An 18,526-nucleotide genomic window follows, 5' to 3' on the forward strand; every position below is an offset into this window, starting at 1 on the left:
CGGCAGTAAAGAAGAACAATCAGCTCCACATGGGGGTGCACCCCTGTAATCCCGGCACTCAGGGGGCTGAGGCAGGAGGATCGCTGTGAACTCAAGGTCAGCCTAGGCTACACAGCAAGTTCAAGGCCAGCTCGAACTACATAGGTCTCAAAAAAGATCAAAAAACAAACAAAAATAAAATAAAAATCAAGTATTATACAGACCACGGTCTCTTCAAATTCAAGCTACGGGTCAAAGTAACAAACACTTCTCTGTCAAAAAAGAGCCAACCCTTTATTCGTCTATCCATGATACATATATGTGAGCCAGATCAGGTCTTCCTCAGCCACCCTGTCCACATTTTGCGAAGTTTTTGTGAGCTATAAATCACTGATCTCTTGAGGCCTAAAAGAGAAAAGAAAAGAGGTGAGGGCTTGGTGGGTGCGGGGTGGGCATGCAGCTGAGGCAGTGACATTTCCATCAGAGACCTGTCTTCGGGGTGCAGTGATGGGCTGGCTGGGGTCACTGAGACGGGCGTGGGGACAGGCTCTGACAGGATGTGCGGGAAAGTGACGTGCCTGCCAAGGGTGCCTGAGTCCCTGGGATAAGCGTGTCTCCGAGTCACAAGCCCACTGGCAGCCTTGTCGTGCTCATACAAGGACAGAGACGGGACAGCCCCGCTGTGATGGGCGCCTGTGTCCTGGCCACTGGTCTCACCGCCCTTGCCACCGTGCCACCACGAATACTGCTCCCCGCCTCCTGCTCGGCCGCCGGCCAGCCGTCAGGACGGGCTACCTGGAGGCCCAGCCCGGCGCCCGCCACCTCACCTGCCCTGTGGCCTGGACTGCAAGTCCCTGAGGAAGGAACACAGCCCTGCTCCTCTGGACCCCTGTCACCTAGGCCGGCGCCCAGCAGCGCCCAGCAGCAGAGCGGATGCCCTGGCACAAGCAGGGGCGGAGCCGGGGGAGGGGCTCGGGGGCTCAGGAAAGCTGTGGAACGGGTGGGAGACGAGGCGGTGCGATGTACCCTGCTCTCGGCAGTGAGGAGGACAGCACGCTCAGTGTGTCAGCGCGTGGCCAAGCAGCCCGACGTCTGAGGCCCCGAGCCGCACACAGGGCTCTGTGCTGGAGCTGGAAGGAGCACGCCAACACAGACAGGCCCACTGCAGAGATCTCCTGGACGGTGGCCCTGTCACCGGAAGCAGCCTCATCTCCTCCCTGGAGCCACCCTGTGAACGCCGAGGCTGGAACTGACACGTGAGGTGCTATTTATTTATTTTTTTGAGAAAGGTCTCGCTATGCAGCTCAGGCTGACCTTGAACTCACTCTGTAGCCCAGCCTCGACTCGAACTCATGGTGACCCTCCTGCCTCAGCCCCAAGTGCTGGGAGGCGTGCACCACCACGCGCAGGCACGAAGTACTTTTAGAATCACACCTGGAACTAACCAGGAGCCCAACCACAACTTAGTGCTGCAGTGCGGGGTTCAACCCAGCCAGACGCTAGCCCACGGTGACACCGGGTCCCAGGCTCCGGGGAGGGCCGTCCGTCAAGGTCAATCCACAGTCAGGCCAGCATCCCCACGGAGCCCACTCCTTGACGCAAACGGCTCCCCAGGTCCCCGAGGGGTGAGGCGCTCTGCGGGGAGGGGCGCTGGAGTGGGCATCCAGACCCGGGCCCAGGCCCCGCCCACCCGCACGCCTGCGACAGCGCACCTCCCCTTCCCTGGCGCCAGCTCCCTAACCTGTGAACTATCCCGGGCTCTCTAACAAGGGGCCCACGGCCAGGCCGGGACACCAGCTGACTCCTGGATCACAGGACGCTGCTGTCCATGGGAGCGCCAGGGTGCGGCAGAGTTCACAGAGCTCCCAGCTTTGCAAGGCGCTAAGAGGCAGCAGAGCAGGAGGGTCTTTCCTGCCTTGCCGGTCTAACTTTAACCAAGGCAGAGGACTCTGACTTGGTGAATTTGATTTTTTTTTTCTGGTACCGAGAATTGAACTCAGGACCATGCGCTTGCCGGGCAGACGCTGTGCCGCTGAGCTAAATCCCCAGTCCCTGACTTGGTGAGTTTGAAATAGGCAAACATTTTCTAAACAGAACACAAAAACTAGAAACCACGGAGAATAAAATGGGTAAAAGCAGAATTCTGTGAGATGAACATCGTTTCTTCACCAACGGTACAGCTGAAAGACACGGCAGCCGCAGAGGGAAGGTTCTGCTTTCCATGTTTCTGACAAAGTGCTTGTGGGGAGCAGGGCCAGAGCTCGGCACAGGGTGAGTGTACACGGGGCCTGGGGTTCCCTCCCGAGAGAGGAAAAACAGACATAAACCACGCGATAGAAAAATTAGCCAAAAGCAAACCAGACACTTCTCCAAAGAGGACGTCCAAATAAACACGAGAAAAACAGTTTCCTCAGTTATCAGGAAATTAAGATTAAAACCTCAAGATGAGGCCAGCGCTCAGCCACCTCAGGCCCCGAGATGCAAAGGCCACTGAGCACTTAGTCCGGCAGGGTCCTCCCGGGTCACTCGCGCCACACCCAGGACTCCTACCCCAGGGCCTCCCGCTGAAATGCAGGCACACCTGCGACACGTACACAAACAGCGCTGCCTGCAGGCGGGGCGGGCTGGGTGCTCGCAGGGACCCAGAGGACAGCCGGGCCAGGGGAGCTGCTCTTGACACACCAGCACCGGCACCGGCACCGCTATGGCCCTTGCCGACACAGTGAGCGGCGGGAGACGCAGAGGGCACGGACTGAGAGGAAGCGGGAGGACGGGCAGGCGGGCTCGGGGCAGAAGCCGGGCTGGCGCTCAGCCGGCGGGTGGCGGGGCGCTGGCACGGACGCAGGGGGCCTCTGCCCTCAGGCCCCACGTTAAGCTTGCTCTTCCTTTCTGGAGAAAAGGGTGCTCACTTAGGAACTACACTCCCTGGAGCCCACACTGGCCACCTGTGAGTGAAGACAGCCTGAGGAGAGAGAAATTCCCCGTGGACTCTGCCTCCTCACCACCCCACCACCGCCGCCGCCGCCACCGCCGTCCCCACTCCGTCCCCACGCTGCGGGGCACAGCTGTGACTGGGCGGTGCGAAGTCCCTTCTCCCAAGACGCCCGGCCTTCAGAGAGAAGGTCTGAGGGCCCCCGAACACGCTACACTGTTTCCAGCACCGCCGGACATCTCACACAGAAGGGCTCCCCTGGGCCAGAGCTACAGCTTACTTTAAGAACTTCCTGGCTTAGTGATAAGTACATCACCAGGAAAATCTTTCCTGTTATTAAATAGGAAGGTAGAGAAAACGAGCACTTTAGCCAAAAGAACTCAGAAACAGAGGATGACGAGGACCTATTCTACCAGGCCTCAGGTCAGGGCGGGGAGGCTCGGTGGAGGCAGGCCAGAACCTTTCCAGCACAAGATGAGACCTGTCCGGGTGATTCAGCCGAGTCCTTTGAAGTCAGAGAGTAAACAGGTGTCGGCCCTCAGAGTTAATTCTGACTGGCTAAAAAATGAGGTAGGGAAAAACAAAGATTTCAAAATCTGGACTCCTCATCCCCCACCATTCCCACGCCAGGGCCCTGGGGGTCAGGCCCGGCCCCTCCCTGAGTCCGGCTGGGACCCTCTGCCACAGCGCAGGCGGGGCAGGTCCTCGTGGTCTCTTCGCGCTCCCTCTGTGCCTCTGCACCTGGCCACCCGTGCCCCACTGCGTGTCTGCCCCCAGCAGCACACGCCTCTCCTCAGTCGGGTAAGGAACTTCTTAAAAGCTCAGGAAGTGACAGTGTGCTTGGCTGGCCTTTTCTGACTGGCTTCAAAGGTGACGCAGGCCATCCGCTGCCACCAGGAGAGTGGCAAGGTGGGTGTCAGGATGTGGCTCTGGCTGCCCCAAGCGTGGGCTTTGGCGCTCGACCCGCTATCACATGAGACCCACGAGATGCTCCTAATGGCTCGGCCTAAGAAATGTCCATGTTATTTCCTAAGAGAGCTCCCAGGGTAAAGTAGAAGAGCAGGGCGTGTGGCTCTGGGGACATCTCTGCACTCTCACTTCTGCAGTCTCCTTTGAACGCAGGTGCATCCAATGGCCAGGGAATTTCAAGGGACTGATAAAGGCAGAGTCAGGCTGTATGAGGACTCCCTGAGCATCTTCGTTTACCAGGATGCAGAATCTGGGACAGGCGCCTGGTTAATGCCTGGTCATGCCTAAGATGCAGAACGGACAGGTGCCTGGTTTCCACCTTTGCTGCGAGCAGAGTGAGATTTAGAGTGAGGCTTGTCCATGTTCAGAACACACATGCAGGCCCTGGGTGGCACACGCTCGAGGCCGAGGGGAAGACAGACTCTTCCTTCCCACCTGCTGTGTGTAGGAAGTTGTGCTGGGAGGAGGGTGATAGCCACAGGGGAACAAAATAAAACCAAGCCAGGTGTGGTGGTGCGTGCCTGTCATCCCAGCATCAGGAGGCTGAGGCAGGGGGTTGTCATGAGTTAGAGGCCAGCCTGGGCCACACAGTCCCAAGCCAGCCTGGGCTGCAGAAGGAGACCCTATCTCAAGAAACAACGAAATGAAACCAAGTGTGCCCTGGAGTTCTCACCTGGGACAGACAAGCTGGCTAAACACCTGAGGAACTCAAGACTGGGGGAGAAGGGCCCGGTGCAGGGGAGGCAGAACCAGGCCGTGGCCAGAGATGGGGGAGGAGGGCAGCGGGCACTCACAGGTGAACGCCACTCAGCACCAGCTGGGCTCCCTTACTCTAGCTGGAGACGGGTGAAGGCACCAGCAGCAGGTTGTGAAAGAGGCTGGGAAACCTCCGAAGCCGAAGGAGAGTGCCGTCACCAAGCCAGGTGCTTCTGGATGTCTTAAGGTGTAATTCTCGCACTGGAGGGGCAGGGTAATTACTCCTATGAAATTAGAACTCGGGAAAGCGAGGGAACCTGCCCGGCAGCTCCCAGCGGTTAAGATCTGGTGTGGGCGCTCGTCTCTGCCCTGGCACGATGCTTGGCAGCCTGCACCCCAGCCCACGACCACCGAAACAGAACAGCCAGGGTGCCCGCAACCGCAGGGCGGGGCTCGCTTTCACCCCGCAGGTCTCGTGGGGCGCAGTTCCGTGTGGGCTGGTCTGGGCTGCAGGCGCTGCGGCCCACTGCCCTCTGCTGGTGACGGGTAGATCCCGTGGGAGGATGACAGAGCTCATTTCAGCTTGGAGGTGTTGAGCGAGCTGGATGATGATGAGGATAGAGCTTTCGAGCCTTTCAGTAGAGAAAAAGCCAAGCTTTTCAAAAAGATAGAATCGTGTAACGCATTCCCTCCGAACACACGGCCAGCTTCAACAGCCCATGAGCTCACAGAAGATCTTGTGGTGTCCAAGCTGCACCCACTTCTTTCCACCAGGTTTTTTTCAGAAGCAAATCCCAGGCATTATATCATTTTATCTGTCAAAGTTATCGTATCATTTCCTAGCTTTGCAAGAAAAGAGTTTTTCAAAGAAAATCCCCACACGAACACCATCATCATAACTAAAAACAATAATCCTAATAATTCTACATAGTATGGGAAGCCAAGCGTCAAGAACACTTCACCCCAGGAGGATCATGGCGGGAAGTAGCAACTGCTCAAGAGCCAAGAGGCCAGCCTGGATTCCCAGCCCGCAGGCCCCTCCGCTGCAGCAGGCCCGGGAGCCAGCGGGAGCACAGGCAAGGATCTCGGGAACCGGAAGTGAAGGCGTGTACCTGCGTGGAGGACAGAGCTGCAAGAGGACAGAGTTGCAAGGCCACAGATTTGCCTTAAGTGCGGCTCAATCTCTGCTGAGTCTTTTCAAAGATCCAGGAGGACGAGCGACAGACACTGTGCCTTGGGGGCCAAGTGCCCAGGTGTCTGTGCTAGGAGGTGCCCAAGGTGCTACTGCACCAGCTGCGGACCACTGCGAGCCCAAGGGCGCAGGTTTGGCCTGAATGACTGGGCCGTTTCAGGCCACAACTGGGCCTTTTCTTCCTATTGCCAGCTTCTACTAGCACGCCCGTCTCCTTCCGGATTCTGAGCCTGCAGAAGGCAGGCTGTGTGGGGTTCCCTTCTGCATCCGAGGAGCCAGTACACTGGAGGTGCTCAGCAGGCGCCCCCAGGGGGAAGACTGGGCCCAAGAGCCAGGCAGTCAGCCGGGTGCGGCGGGTGTGGGGAGAATTCTCAGACACTGAGGGAACTGCGAATAGCCAGGGCCGCGGTGCGGCCAGTGTGGCTCTGTGCGCACACGCTTACAGGCACAGAGCAAGAGCAGGGTGGAAAAACAAAGAAGAAGGAGAGAACAAAAGAGCTGGAATCAGAACTAGGACACCAGGGGCTGGGGATGTTCTTTGGTGGCAGAGCATTGCCCTAGCATATATGACGCCTGGGTTCCATCCCCAGTATGGCGGGGCTGGTGGAAGGGAATTAAAAATAATCAACAGAAACATGTGGAAACTAAAGTTGAGAAGAACTTCCCAGAAAACAGCAAAACACCAAAGAGATAACAAATAGGAGACAGCAGAAAGAAAAGCCAAGGAGTTCCAGCAAGAAAATAGATGGGATGAGATTAAAGAAACAATAAAGGAAGCCAGGTATTGTGGCACACGCCTGTGATTCCAGTACTTGGGAGGCTGAGGCAGGAGTCCTGCAAGTTTGAGGCCAGCGTGAGCTACAAAGTAAGATGCTATCTCAAAAAAGAAAAAAACAAAATCAAACAAAAAAAGAGTAAAATTCTCTTATACAGTATTCTTATATGCTGAATTTCCAAACTGAAAGAGCAAGCTGGACATGGTGGTGCACACCTGTAATCCCAGCACTCAGGAAGCTGATGCAGGAAGATTTCCTTGAGTTCGAGGCCAGCCTGGGCTACATGGTGAGTTCAAGTCCAGTCTGGACTACATAGCGAGACCCTACCTCAAAAAAAGAGAAAAAAAACATGAGAGGGCAGAGATTGCCCAGTAAAACATAAGAACAGACAAGGTTCATCACTGAGATGGCAGAGGTCTGGGGGAAACAAAGAATGAACAAATCTGTAGAACGAAAACACAAAGGATTCAGACTCAGAATGGCTTTGCAGTGTGACAGCAGGGCTGAGTAACAGCATAATTGCAGCAAAGATTTCAGAATTCATGGGAAAATGGTTTGTCAGTGCGATGATCAATTTTGTGTGACACCAGAAAAAGGAGATTTTCAGACATACAGGTCTTCATGTGAGGTGTGCAGTGTGTCAGGGAATACTGGGTCATGTGCTTCCCCAAGTAACCGTTTGCACCAACCAAGTGACAGAAGCCCAGCATGGTGCCACACAGCTGGAATCCCAGCCACTGAGGATGCTGAGGCTGGAGGACTTCCAGCTTGAGCCCAGCCTGGGAACTTAGCAAGATCCTATCTTAAAATAAAATAATAAAGAGAGCTGGGGATGTAGCTCAGTGGTACCGTGTTTGCCCAGCCTGTGCAGACCCTGGTTCAATCCCTAGCACTGCAAAACACAGAAAGTAAAAGACACAGGGTACAGGAAGCAGAGTCCCCCGGGGAGAGGGGATGACAGTGTCCACTACAGGGATGGAGAAGCAGACAACATGGCACGGAACGATGTTGAAACTCTGAATGCGGACTGAGCCGAAGCTCTAAGGCCAGGAAGACAGACTCGGCGGGCAGGCGGCAAGGGAGGCACGGGGGTGGATTCTAATCCCACAGCGCGCACCGGCAGATGGGCCCGGGCTGGAAAACAGAGGGGTTTGGAGAAATGGCACAGCAACCACAAGTGACGCATGAGCGCTGCACGCAGCTAACCCGGTGCATGTGCGTGTGTGTGTGAAAGAGAGAGGGACAGTGTTCCGCCGTCTTTCACTGCTGTGCACATGTGATATGTGATGCTGTTAAAATCAAAATACAAGGGGACGCAGGAGTTCTCCGGATGCCCCCACGACCTCGAATGCCAGGCTCCCTGATGACACTGTCACGACAGCTGCCTGCACATCACCGCAATACCCCGCTGTACGGCCACGGACAGCACCGGCCGTGCACGCTCTGGCTCTTACCGGCAGTGAAGACGCCCTTGGCGCTCTGTCTTATACTAGAAGGTCGCACGATCGCCGACAGCCCTGTGGGGAGAACCAAAAGGGACCATGAGAAGCTGACGGCAGCCAGGGGAACTAAGACCCCGAACGAGATTCTCTCCAGTCACCCAGTGGGGCTGGTGGCGGAGGAGCTCTGGACCCGGCCACGGAGGCACACGGAGAGCAGCAGCCAAGGCCGCGACACCAGGGGACTGCTGCACGGGCACAGGGACAAGACAGGCATGCTCGGGGCCGGCCACGGCCCTCACCCAGGGGGTCGGTGACCTGCACAGGTCATTTTAGTAATTTAAATCTGCTCCTGCTGCTCAATCCCTATATGAGAAAAGAAAAACCAAATGTTCTGATCTAAGAGAAAGACATTCACTCTGAAAACACATGGAGAGGACATGTCAGTGGGGAGCAACAGAACAGCCCCTTTAAGAGGCCCCTCGAGCTGGGTGTGGTGGTGCACACCTGTAATCCCAGGCACTAGGGAGGCTGAGACAGGAGGACTGCCATGGCCTCAGCCAGCCTGGGCTACAAAGTGAGCTCAAGACCAGCCTGAACTGCATAGTGAGACCCTGTCTCAAAAAGACCAAAAAAAAAAGCCCCTTAAAACAGCAGGGGCTGGGCATGGTGGTACATACTTGTCATCGCAGCCCTTGGGAGGCTGAGGCAGGAGGATCACTTGAATTTGAGACCAGCCTCAACTACATAGCAAGACCTTGCCTCAAAACAAACAAACAAACAAACTAACAAACAAACCCAGCAGTGACCATAGGTTGCCAGGGTCATGTCTGGACACACACGGCACGTGAAGTGCCCCCTTCTTCAGAGCAGGCCTCCAGCGGCCCAGGCACGTGCTCAGACAGAGCAGTGTGGCTAGAGGCTGCTGGTCACTACAGGCAGAGAGCTGGCAGCCTAGGCAGCTCGTAGGTGGTCACTGGATGCCAACAGGAGGGTGACCATTCCCAACTTCCCAACGACTTCTTTACTGACAGACCTCGTGAGGGGCTGTGTCACCTCTTGGGGAAGTGGGGCCCTGCAGCCGAGGCCTGGGTTTGGGTGAAGGTGAAGGAGTCCCCGGGGACACTGCTGGGGAGGGGCCGCGGCTCAGGAACCCGGTGACCAGGGTCTGGGATGCTCCAGTGGGAGCTGGCTGGTGACGCTGTGCTCCCTGAGGTCACACGGCGTTGACAACGCCGTCTCCTTCCAGCTGGGACTGCCCCGGCGAGCAGACACAGCTTCAAGGGCAGTCCTAGAAGTTATACTCCCGGAACCAAAGGAAGCCCTGCTTCTCCCTCTGATGGTGATTTAGAACCCGGAACCTGAAAAAAAGAATTACTGCCATCATCTGACTTTAAAGGCTGTTTGTTCGTTTGTTTTTTGAGGCAGGGTCTCACTATGTAGCCCAGGCTGGACCTGAACTCACAGTGACCCTCCTGCCTCAGCCTCCTGAGTGCTGGGATCAGACATATGTACCATCACGCCCACTGACCATTTTACTTTGAACAAGTGAAAAGTACGATCTGGAAAGCCCCAAACTGTTAGTGTTTTGCTTCATCCCAGAGGCAGTTTCCCTCTTGACCTTGCTACCTAAGAAAGAATAAACAGTGGTCTCAGTGGCATCCTGAGGCTGCTTCCGCCTCCTTCAGGGCGTCCCCAGCCATACCTAGGCGCACGACGTCACCGCAGTCCGGGTCGTGGGCGACCTGCAGCAGCGTCTCCTCCACGTCCCTGTTCTTCCCGGGGGGGTCCATGATGCGATTTATTTGTTGCTGTAAGGTTTTGGGCAGTGTCATGAGTTGAGTGAACTGTCCTTCTGGGCTTTTATCTATCTGAGGGAGAAAAAAAAAACCAAAGCACAGACAATGTTTATGGAAGTGCTTTAAATTTTATAAATACTCAGGCACCTGGCTTCTATTTAAATCAGACAGACAGGTCTCATGTTATGTGGGTCACCTCAAACTGCTAAAAGATAAATACAGAAATAAAATGTCTATCAAGCCGTACATTTGATTTTACCTGGAAACCACTGAAGGAAAGTCAGCAACAGAGCTGAGAGCAGATTGCCTTCCTTCATAAAAAGCTTAAAAAAAATTCCATGCTGGGTGTGGTGGTGCATGTGTGTAATCCCAGCACTCAGGAGGCTGAGGCAGGAGGACTGCCACAAGTTCAAGGCCAGCCTGCATTACATAAGTGAGTTCAAGGCCAGACTAAACTATACAGTGAGAGTCCTTGTCTCAAAAAGAAAAAAAATCTTCCTTAAGAAAAATCTACACATAAACATTGCCTGCCTGCCAAATGCAGATCCAGCACACCTGACAGTTCACTACAAAAACCAAAACATCAAAAAAAATTGGACAAATGAACACACGAAATTTCAGATCCAGACTTTCCAGGTATGACCAACTTTCTTGTAGTTAGAACTAACTTATCCTATCCCTTTTCTAAATTCAACAAATATTTATTATGTATGTATACATCCATGCCTGAGTTTTCCAGCTCTGCCTACAAATCTATGCAAAGAAGAAAATGCCATTATTTAGTGCCTCTAATAAAGATAGAGAGGTGTTCTTAATATTTATCACTAGAATGGTTCTAAATTCACAGGCTCCCACCTCTACTTAGCTTTGGTTCCAGAGAGAACAAAATCAATTTCTGATCATTTCCATAGAATATCCTAGAAATGATGGAGATTCTTGTTTGGGGGATACATGTTGCTGCAGCTAACAGATTTTTACACTTAAGTTATGCTTAGGGTCTCTTCACAGGGGGATGGGGATGTTCTAGGATTGGATCGGGGTGGTGGCTGCACAACTCTCTGAATATACCAGAGACCAGTGAATTCTACGTTAGGTGAATAATACACTAACAAAGCTTGTGCTTTATTTATTTTTGTTTTTCTGAGACAAGGTCTTGCTATGTAATCCAGACTCGCCTTGAACTCATGGTGAGGAGCCTCCCGCCTCAGCCTCCTGAGTGGTGGGATGACAGGCTCACACCACTGTGCCTGGCTATTAAAGGTACTATTTTAAAAAAGCAGATAGGGTTCTATGGTACGGATGCTGCAGCTTGCCACTCAGATCTGCACTTCAGGACCAAGGTCCTCATTCCGCCAGCTCCTGGGCAGAGGCCCTCACAGAAATGCCCTCAGCCAGCAGCTGAAGAGGGCAGGGGCACCACGGCCTGGCCTCTCTACCTGAGCTGGGACAACTCTGAGGGGCCCCTGCTGCACAGTGCCACCCCGATCAGATGCGGCCCTTGTGGCAAACCTGCTCAACCCTGAACTTCCGGAACCGGTACCAGGAGCGGACGCAGGAAGCAGACGCTGAGACGGCACTGCACAGCTGCCATGGTGTGGAGGAGCAAGTGGCAGGTCTGAAGCTGCCGTCCGCAGACCTGAGCATGGTGGGGCGCGGTGGCTCGTTTTGTCACCTCCACTAGGCCGATGCCAGTGCGATGCTGAGGCAACGGTGCTAAGAAGCAGTGCACATTGGCATCGCCCTCCATACGCGGGCAGGCCTCTGCCAATCTGACGGGGACGGAGGACTGAGGTCCCTGAAGGAGAAGCAATCCTGCCCCAAGAGTGCTGTCAACACAGTCACGACACTGCCGGCCCTCCCACATGCCTACATACTTAGAACTTTGGATGTAGGACTCCTACGACTGCAGGAGCCAATGCCTTACAACAAACCTGTCTCTCTTTCCCTCCCTCCGCGCAGACCCTCGTCCCCCAGCCACTTCTGTTTCTCTGGAGAACTTCGATGCAAGGGTGGATGGACACCACATCGCAGTAGCCTGCGGAGCACAACACTCATTTTGTCACAAAGGTGCAGAAATATGGGTCTATCTGACCCACCCAAAATTTAGAATATTTCTATTGAGGAATTATTACTTTTAATTTTGTTTTATCATATTAAGCAAAAGTACTTAAAATCACAAAAATAAAGTATTGAATTTTTAATATTTATTGTTTATAAAAAAGCATCAAAAATTTCAACATTGATTTTTGGCGTACAAAGGCTAAGAAAGAACAACACAAACTCTTATATGAACTACAATGAAAATACCCATAGCACTTTACCAAAAAAATACAGTGGACTTTGGATTTAGAAACTCACTTTGCTCTCGAGGGTTGGTTGTAACTCAAATTGGCTGTCAGTCAAGACTATTTTTCCCATAAGAAATAACGAAATATCCATAATGCATTATGAACCTCCCAAAGCACCCCTTAAGTAACCTTTCTATAGTAACAAAAGGGTTGTATAATGTGCACAGTTTACCAGAAACACCAATAATTTTCCTAGTGTAGTCACCAAAGAGTTATAAAAATGTGCCTAGTTTACCAGAAACAACAATTGCGCACTGCACTCGCCATTCAAGTTGACACCTTTGGCTTGCAGGAAGGGAGGATGGAGTGGAAGGTGGGTGTTGTTCAGGAGGAGAGGCCCCTTCCATAAGAACATCAGGAATCTGGCTCTCTGGGGTCCTTTCTCTCCTGGGGAGAGTCTATAGCCCACTAGGACCTGCTTCTGGATCAAAAGGTCTCAACATTTTCACAACTAAACACTGGTCTAAGGTTGTCTATGTCTGTCTTTTCCTTAACACTGTTCTTTTCAATTGTGATCCCTTTCCTTCCCTTCCCTTCCCTTCCCTTCCCTTCCCTTCCTTCCTTAGCTTCTTCTTTAGCTTTTTGGGGGCCATTTTGATAGCAGTTGATTCTGTTTTTTTTTTTTTTTTTTTTTTTTTTTTGGTCTTTTTGAGACAAGGTCTCACTATGCAGTTCAGGCTGGCCTTCACCTTACTTTGTAGCCCAGGCTGGTCTCGAACTTGCAACGATCCTCCTGCCTCATCCTCCTCAGTGCTGGGATTACAGGCATACACTACCATGCCTGGCCTTTTGTGAAAGCTTTTTAAGACAATGACATCCCAGTTGTTGATTCTTTGTGATAGTTCCTCTGAGATTGAGGCTTTGTTCATAAAGTCTTTGCCTGCACCAGTGTCTTTAAGAGTTCTACCCATTCTATCTTTCAGCAGATTTAATGTTTCTGTTTTAATATTTAGATCTCTGATCCATTTCAACTTTAGTGTAGTGCATGCTGAAAGACATGGGTCCAGTTTTAATCTTTGGCATGTGCAAAGCCAGTTTGTCCAGCACCATTTAATAAAGAGGCTATCTTTCTTATTATGTATATCTAAAATGTACCAATAAAGTCTGATTTAAAAAAGAGGCTTTCTTTCTTCTAGTGAATGTGTTTGGAACCTTCATCAAAGATAAGGTGGCCGAGTATGTCTGGAGTTATTTCTGCATCTTCTAATCTGTCCCACTGATCACAGGGCCTATTTTTGTCCATGATTTATTATTATTATTTTTTTAATCACAGTAGCTGTAAACTATAATTTCAAGTCTGGGATTGTGATGCCCTCTGTCTTGCTCTTGTTGTCCAGAACTGCCCTTGCTATTCTAGGTCTCTTCTCCATCCAAATGAATTTTAGGATTCTTTTCTCTAACTCTGTGAGATATGCTGTTGGAATTTTGATTGGAACTCCACTAAATCTGCAGAACAATGTTGGAAGTATGGCCATTTTCACTTATTGGTTCCTCATACCCAAGAACAGGGGATATCTTTCAATTTTCTAATGTCTTCTTCAATTCTCTTCTTTAGAGTACTGTAGTTTTCAATGTAGAGGTATTTTACTGCTTTCATTAAGTCATTCGTAGGTATTTCATTTCTTTGGATGCTATTGTGAAAGGTGTTGTTTCCCTAATTTCTCTCTCAGTGAGTTTATAGTTCATGTATAGGAAGGATACTGGTTTTTGAGCACTGACTTTGTGTCCAGCTATGCTACTGAATTTGCTTATTAAATCTAGAAGTCTTTTGGTGGAGTTTTTGGGGTCTTCTATGTAGAGTATCATGTCATCTGCAAGTAATAATTTGACTTCTTCCTTTCCTATTATTATTCCTTTTATTTCTTTCTCTTGTCTAAATGCTCTGGCTAAAGTTTCTAGAACTACATGGAAGAAAACTGGTGACAGTGAACATCCTTGTTCCTGATTTTAGAGTAAAAGCGTTCAGCTTTTGACTGTTTGGTATGATGTTGGCTATTGGTTTGTCATACATTGCCTTTATCAGATTGAGATATACCATTTACTCCAATTTTCTGTAGGGTTTTTATCATGAATGGGTGCTGGACTTTGTCAAAAGTTTCCTCTGCATCTATTTAGATAATCACACATTTTGGTCCTTGGCTCTGTTAATACAGTGTATTACATTTATTGACTTACATATGTTCAACCATCCTTGCAGCCCTGGGATGAATCCCACTTGGTCAGAGTGTATAATCTTGATGATTTGCTGCATTCTGCTTGCCAGTATCATATTGAAGATGTTTGCACCTATGTTCATTAGTTAAGATTAGCCTGTAGTTCTCTTTCTTAGTTGGATCCTTCTCTGGTTTTGGTGTTAGGGTAATGTTTGCTTCCAAGAATGAATTTGAGAGATTATTTCTCTTTCAATTTCATTAGCATTTCAGAAGTAATGATATTAGCCCCCAGGCCCCCGCGCCTTGCGCCCAGGCAGCGAGTTCTCCGGGAGCTACAGCGCTCCTGGGTCCGAGTGTGGGCCGGACTCATACCACCGCGATTCCCAGCCGAAAAGCGAAAAGCGCGCACAGAGACAGGTAGGCCCCACCCAATCCCGGAGGCCAGGACGCGAGAACAAAGACCCCGGTGACACTGCAGACTGAGTTTCTAGGCGCTGGGAGGCCCAGGGGACGGGCGGGGCGAGCAGGCCCTCGGAGCCAGCCGAGCAGGCTCCCCCAGCCCCCCGCGCCTTGCGCCCAGGCAGCGAGTTCTCCGGGAGCGGCAGGGCTCCTGGGTCCGAGAGTGGGCTGGACTCATACCACCGCGATTCCTAGAAGTAATGATATTAGGTTTTCTCTAAATTTCTTGTAGAATTCAGCAGTGAATCCATCAGGGCCTAGATTTTGTTGGTAGGTTTTTAACTACACTTCAATTTCATTGATTGATACTGGTTTTGTTTTTGTTTTTTTTTTTTCCAGTACCGGGAATCAAACTCATGACCTTGTGCTTGCCAGGCAGGCGCTGTGCTGCTGAGCTAAATCCCCAGCCCCGATATTGGTTTATTTAGGATTTTTATATCTTGATTCAGCTTTGGTAATTCAACTGTACCCGGGAATCTGTTAATTTCTTCTGCATTTTCCATCTTATTAGAATATAAATTCTTGAAATAGGTACAGATGATCTTCTGGATTTCTGCAGGGTCTGTTGTGATTTCACCCTTTTCATTCTTAATTGCATGGACTTGAGTCTTTTCTTTCCTTTTTTTGATAAGGTTGGCTAAAGGTCTGTCAATTTTATTTAATCTTTCAAAGAATCAACTCTTCATTTCATTGATTCTTTGTACTGTTTTCTTAGTCTCCACTGCATGAATTTCTGCTCTGATCTTTTTCTTTTTTTTTTTTTTCTTTTTGAGACAGGGTCTCTCTATGCAGTTCAGGCTGGCCTTGAGCTCACTTTGTAGGCCAGGCTGGTCTTGAACTCACAACAATCCTCCTGCCTCAGCCTCCTGAGTGCTGGGATTATAGGCATGCACCACCATGCCCAGCTCCATTCTGCTCTGATCTTTATAATTTCCTTCCTCTTCTGAGCTGTGGGCTTAGCCTTCTCTTCTTTTTCTAGAAGCTTGAGGTTAAACATTAAGTTATTTATTTGAGCTTATTGTTTTCCTGATATGGGTATTCACTACTATAAATTTCTCTCATAGGACTATTTTCATTGTTACCCATAAGTTCTAGTATGTTGTATTGTCATTATCATTCAATTGTAGAAACTCTCCAATTTCTTCTTTAATTTCATCTGTGACCCTTTGGTTGTTCAGGAGTGTGTTATTTAATTTCCATGAGTTTATGAAGTTCTTGTCATTTCTTCTGCCATTGATTTCCAATTTTATCACACTATGGTTTGACAATATGCATGGGATAATTTCAATTCCTTTGAATGACTTTAAGCATGTTCTCCAAGCCAATATGTGGTCTATTTTGGAGAATATCCCATGTACAGTTGAAAAGAATATATTCTGATGTTGTGGGGCAGAACACTCTGTAGACATCTACTAAGTCCATCTGTTCAAAAGTTTGGTTCAGTTCTCATATTTCCTTGTTGATTTTTTGTCTAGTTCATCTGTCTATTTGTGATAGTGGGGTATTGGGATCTCCCAATACAATAGTATTAGTGCTTATTTGATGTTTTCACGCCTATTAATATTTGTTTTACATAGTTGGGTGCACTGGTATTTGTTGCATATATATTTATGATTGTTACCTCTTATTCTTGTATTGTTCCCTTTACAAGAATGTAGTGACTTTGTCTGTCCCTCTTAATTAGTCTTGGCTTGAAATTGACTTTGTCTGCAAATACAATAGCTACTTCTGCTTTTTTCAGGGTTCCTGTCACATGGAGTATTGTTTTTCACCCTTTGACTTTTGGTCTGTGAATTTCTTTTTCAATTAAATACATTTCTTGTATGCAGCATGTTGTTGGATCTTGCTTCTTGATCCATTCTGTCAGTCTGTTTCCTTTGACTGGTGAATTGAGACCACTAGCACTGGTGGTTATAACTGATATGTATTGACTTATCCTTGTCATGTTATTTTCCTCCCTTTTTTTCACTATTTAATTGTTTGCCTTGCCTGGTGGATTCCTCCTGTTGGGGTTCATGGAGTTGTAGTCCTTATTATCTCTTCTAGAATGTCCTTCAGAACATTTCAGAGTGCTGATTTGGTGTTCATGAATTTCTTCAGGTGTTCTTTTACCTGGAAGTATCTTATTTCTCCATTAGTTTTGAAAGACAGTTTTGCGTGGTACATCAATCTGCATTGAAAGTTGTTTTTTTTAGGGTTTGAAATACTTTACTTCCAACTGTCCTTGATATGAGGATTTGTTTTGAAAAATCAGCTGTGATTCTGATGGGCTTTCCTTTATAGGTGATTTGTTTCTTTTCTCTAACAGCTCATAATATTTTATTCTGTTGTTGAATTTGTGGAATCTTGACTATGATTATATCTTGCTAAAAAAAAAATTTTTTTATCATGGCTAATTGGAGTTCTATATGACTCATTTACTGTACATCAAATTCTTCTTCCTTGCCTGGGAAGTTTTCTGCCATGACACCTGTGAATAGATTTTTTTTAATATCATTTGTGCTATCTCCTGCTTTTTCATTGATGCTAATCAATCTTATGTTATTTTTTTGCATCATCTAGTAGCTGCTGGATTGATTTCTTGTGGTCCCTTGTTATTTTTAAGAAACCTTTTTTTTTGTTTTTGTGATTCCTAACCACAAGCCTGTTTTCTATATCCGAGATTCTGTCCTCACATTGGCTCACTGTGCTATGGATACTTTTAATGCAATTTCTAGTTCCTGGATATCTATTTGAATCTATTTTCTGGATTCCATTTCTTTCCTATATTGAGCATTCACGGTTTCCATCATATTCCTAAACTCCCGTTTTTGTTTTTTTTTTTTTTTTTTTCTTTGTATCTTCTCTAGAGCCCTAAGCATGTTTTCATTGTGGTCATTTCTGCAGTTATCTGAGAAATTATTTTTGATGTGTTTTTTTTTAGAGCCTTATTCATTTGCTTTGTTGTTACCAATGCAGAGAGGCCAGGTGGGTGGCCTTCAGATCGTCCCACCTTTCTCCCTAGGTTTGCATTTGGTGAACTGGATGTCTGGGGTTGCATCTTAAGAGCCTTGTCATTTTCTTTCTTTTTTAGTTTAATTCCTGGGTTGATGCATGTAAATTGCCTATGGTGAACTGCTTTGCTGCTAGTATTTAGGACCTTTAGGGAACGAATGCTTCTCAGAGATGTCTTCCAGGTATAGCTGGATTCTGGGTTTTGAGTCTGCTGCAAGACCCTACCTCTTCAATTTATTGGGAATGAGAAGTTGCCGCCTGTTTAGCCCAGCCCCTGGTTCTTTGGCACTGGTATATAATATTTTTTAAGATCCTAGGGAAACCTCAGTCTTGGCATACCAAGGAGAACAACTGGTTAGAACAATTATGCTACCTTTGTTTTTTAAAATGGTACAATCAGCAATAACAATAGCATCAAACACAGCCTAGAAAAATGACAAACTGTGATGACTATTAATTTGCCACTTTTAACCGTATGAACTAGATTGGTGGTTATATAACAAAATCAAAAAGGAACCAGAAAATTGTATTCAGCATATAAACCCTCAATATAGCAATTTTATCCTCAGGGGAGGAAATTTAAAAGGGGTTAGGGGGAAAAAAAAGAAATAGAAGAAAAGAAGAGATTAGGAGCAAGGCCAAAGGACAAAGGAAGATCATGCAACCTTCAGGAAACTGGTGTGGGAGACAGCAAGGAAAGAGAAAAGGAAGAAATAAAGGGAAAAACAGAACAGAACAATAACCACAAAGAAACTAGAAACCATGTTCATTCTCATATAAAAACAAGATC

At 48.8% G+C, this 18,526-nt stretch overlaps 1 protein-coding gene across 2 annotated transcripts in view; it reads right to left on the reverse strand.

The window, feature by feature from the left end:
- Positions 1-252: 252 nt before the first annotated feature.
- Positions 253-18,526, reverse strand: part of Tamm41 (TAM41, mitochondrial translocator assembly and maintenance protein, homolog (S. cerevisiae)) — a 47,969-nt gene continuing 29,695 nt past the window's right edge. For both annotated transcript variants that reach the window (XM_005387013.1, XM_013515554.1), the window contains exons 6-8: positions 9,689-9,854; positions 7,999-8,061; positions 253-384 (exon numbers count right to left, since the gene is read on the reverse strand). In XM_005387013.1, the coding sequence (XP_005387070.1) occupies positions 311-384; positions 7,999-8,061; positions 9,689-9,854 (303 nt within the window). In that variant the 3' untranslated portion in view covers positions 253-310. The remainder of the gene's footprint in view (positions 385-7,998; positions 8,062-9,688; positions 9,855-18,526) is intronic.

The sequence above is a fragment of the Chinchilla lanigera genome, unplaced genomic scaffold (assembly GCF_000276665.1).
Source record: "Chinchilla lanigera isolate Chin_1 unplaced genomic scaffold, ChiLan1.0 scaffold00028, whole genome shotgun sequence".
Taxonomy (NCBI): Eukaryota; Metazoa; Chordata; class Mammalia; order Rodentia; family Chinchillidae; genus Chinchilla; species Chinchilla lanigera.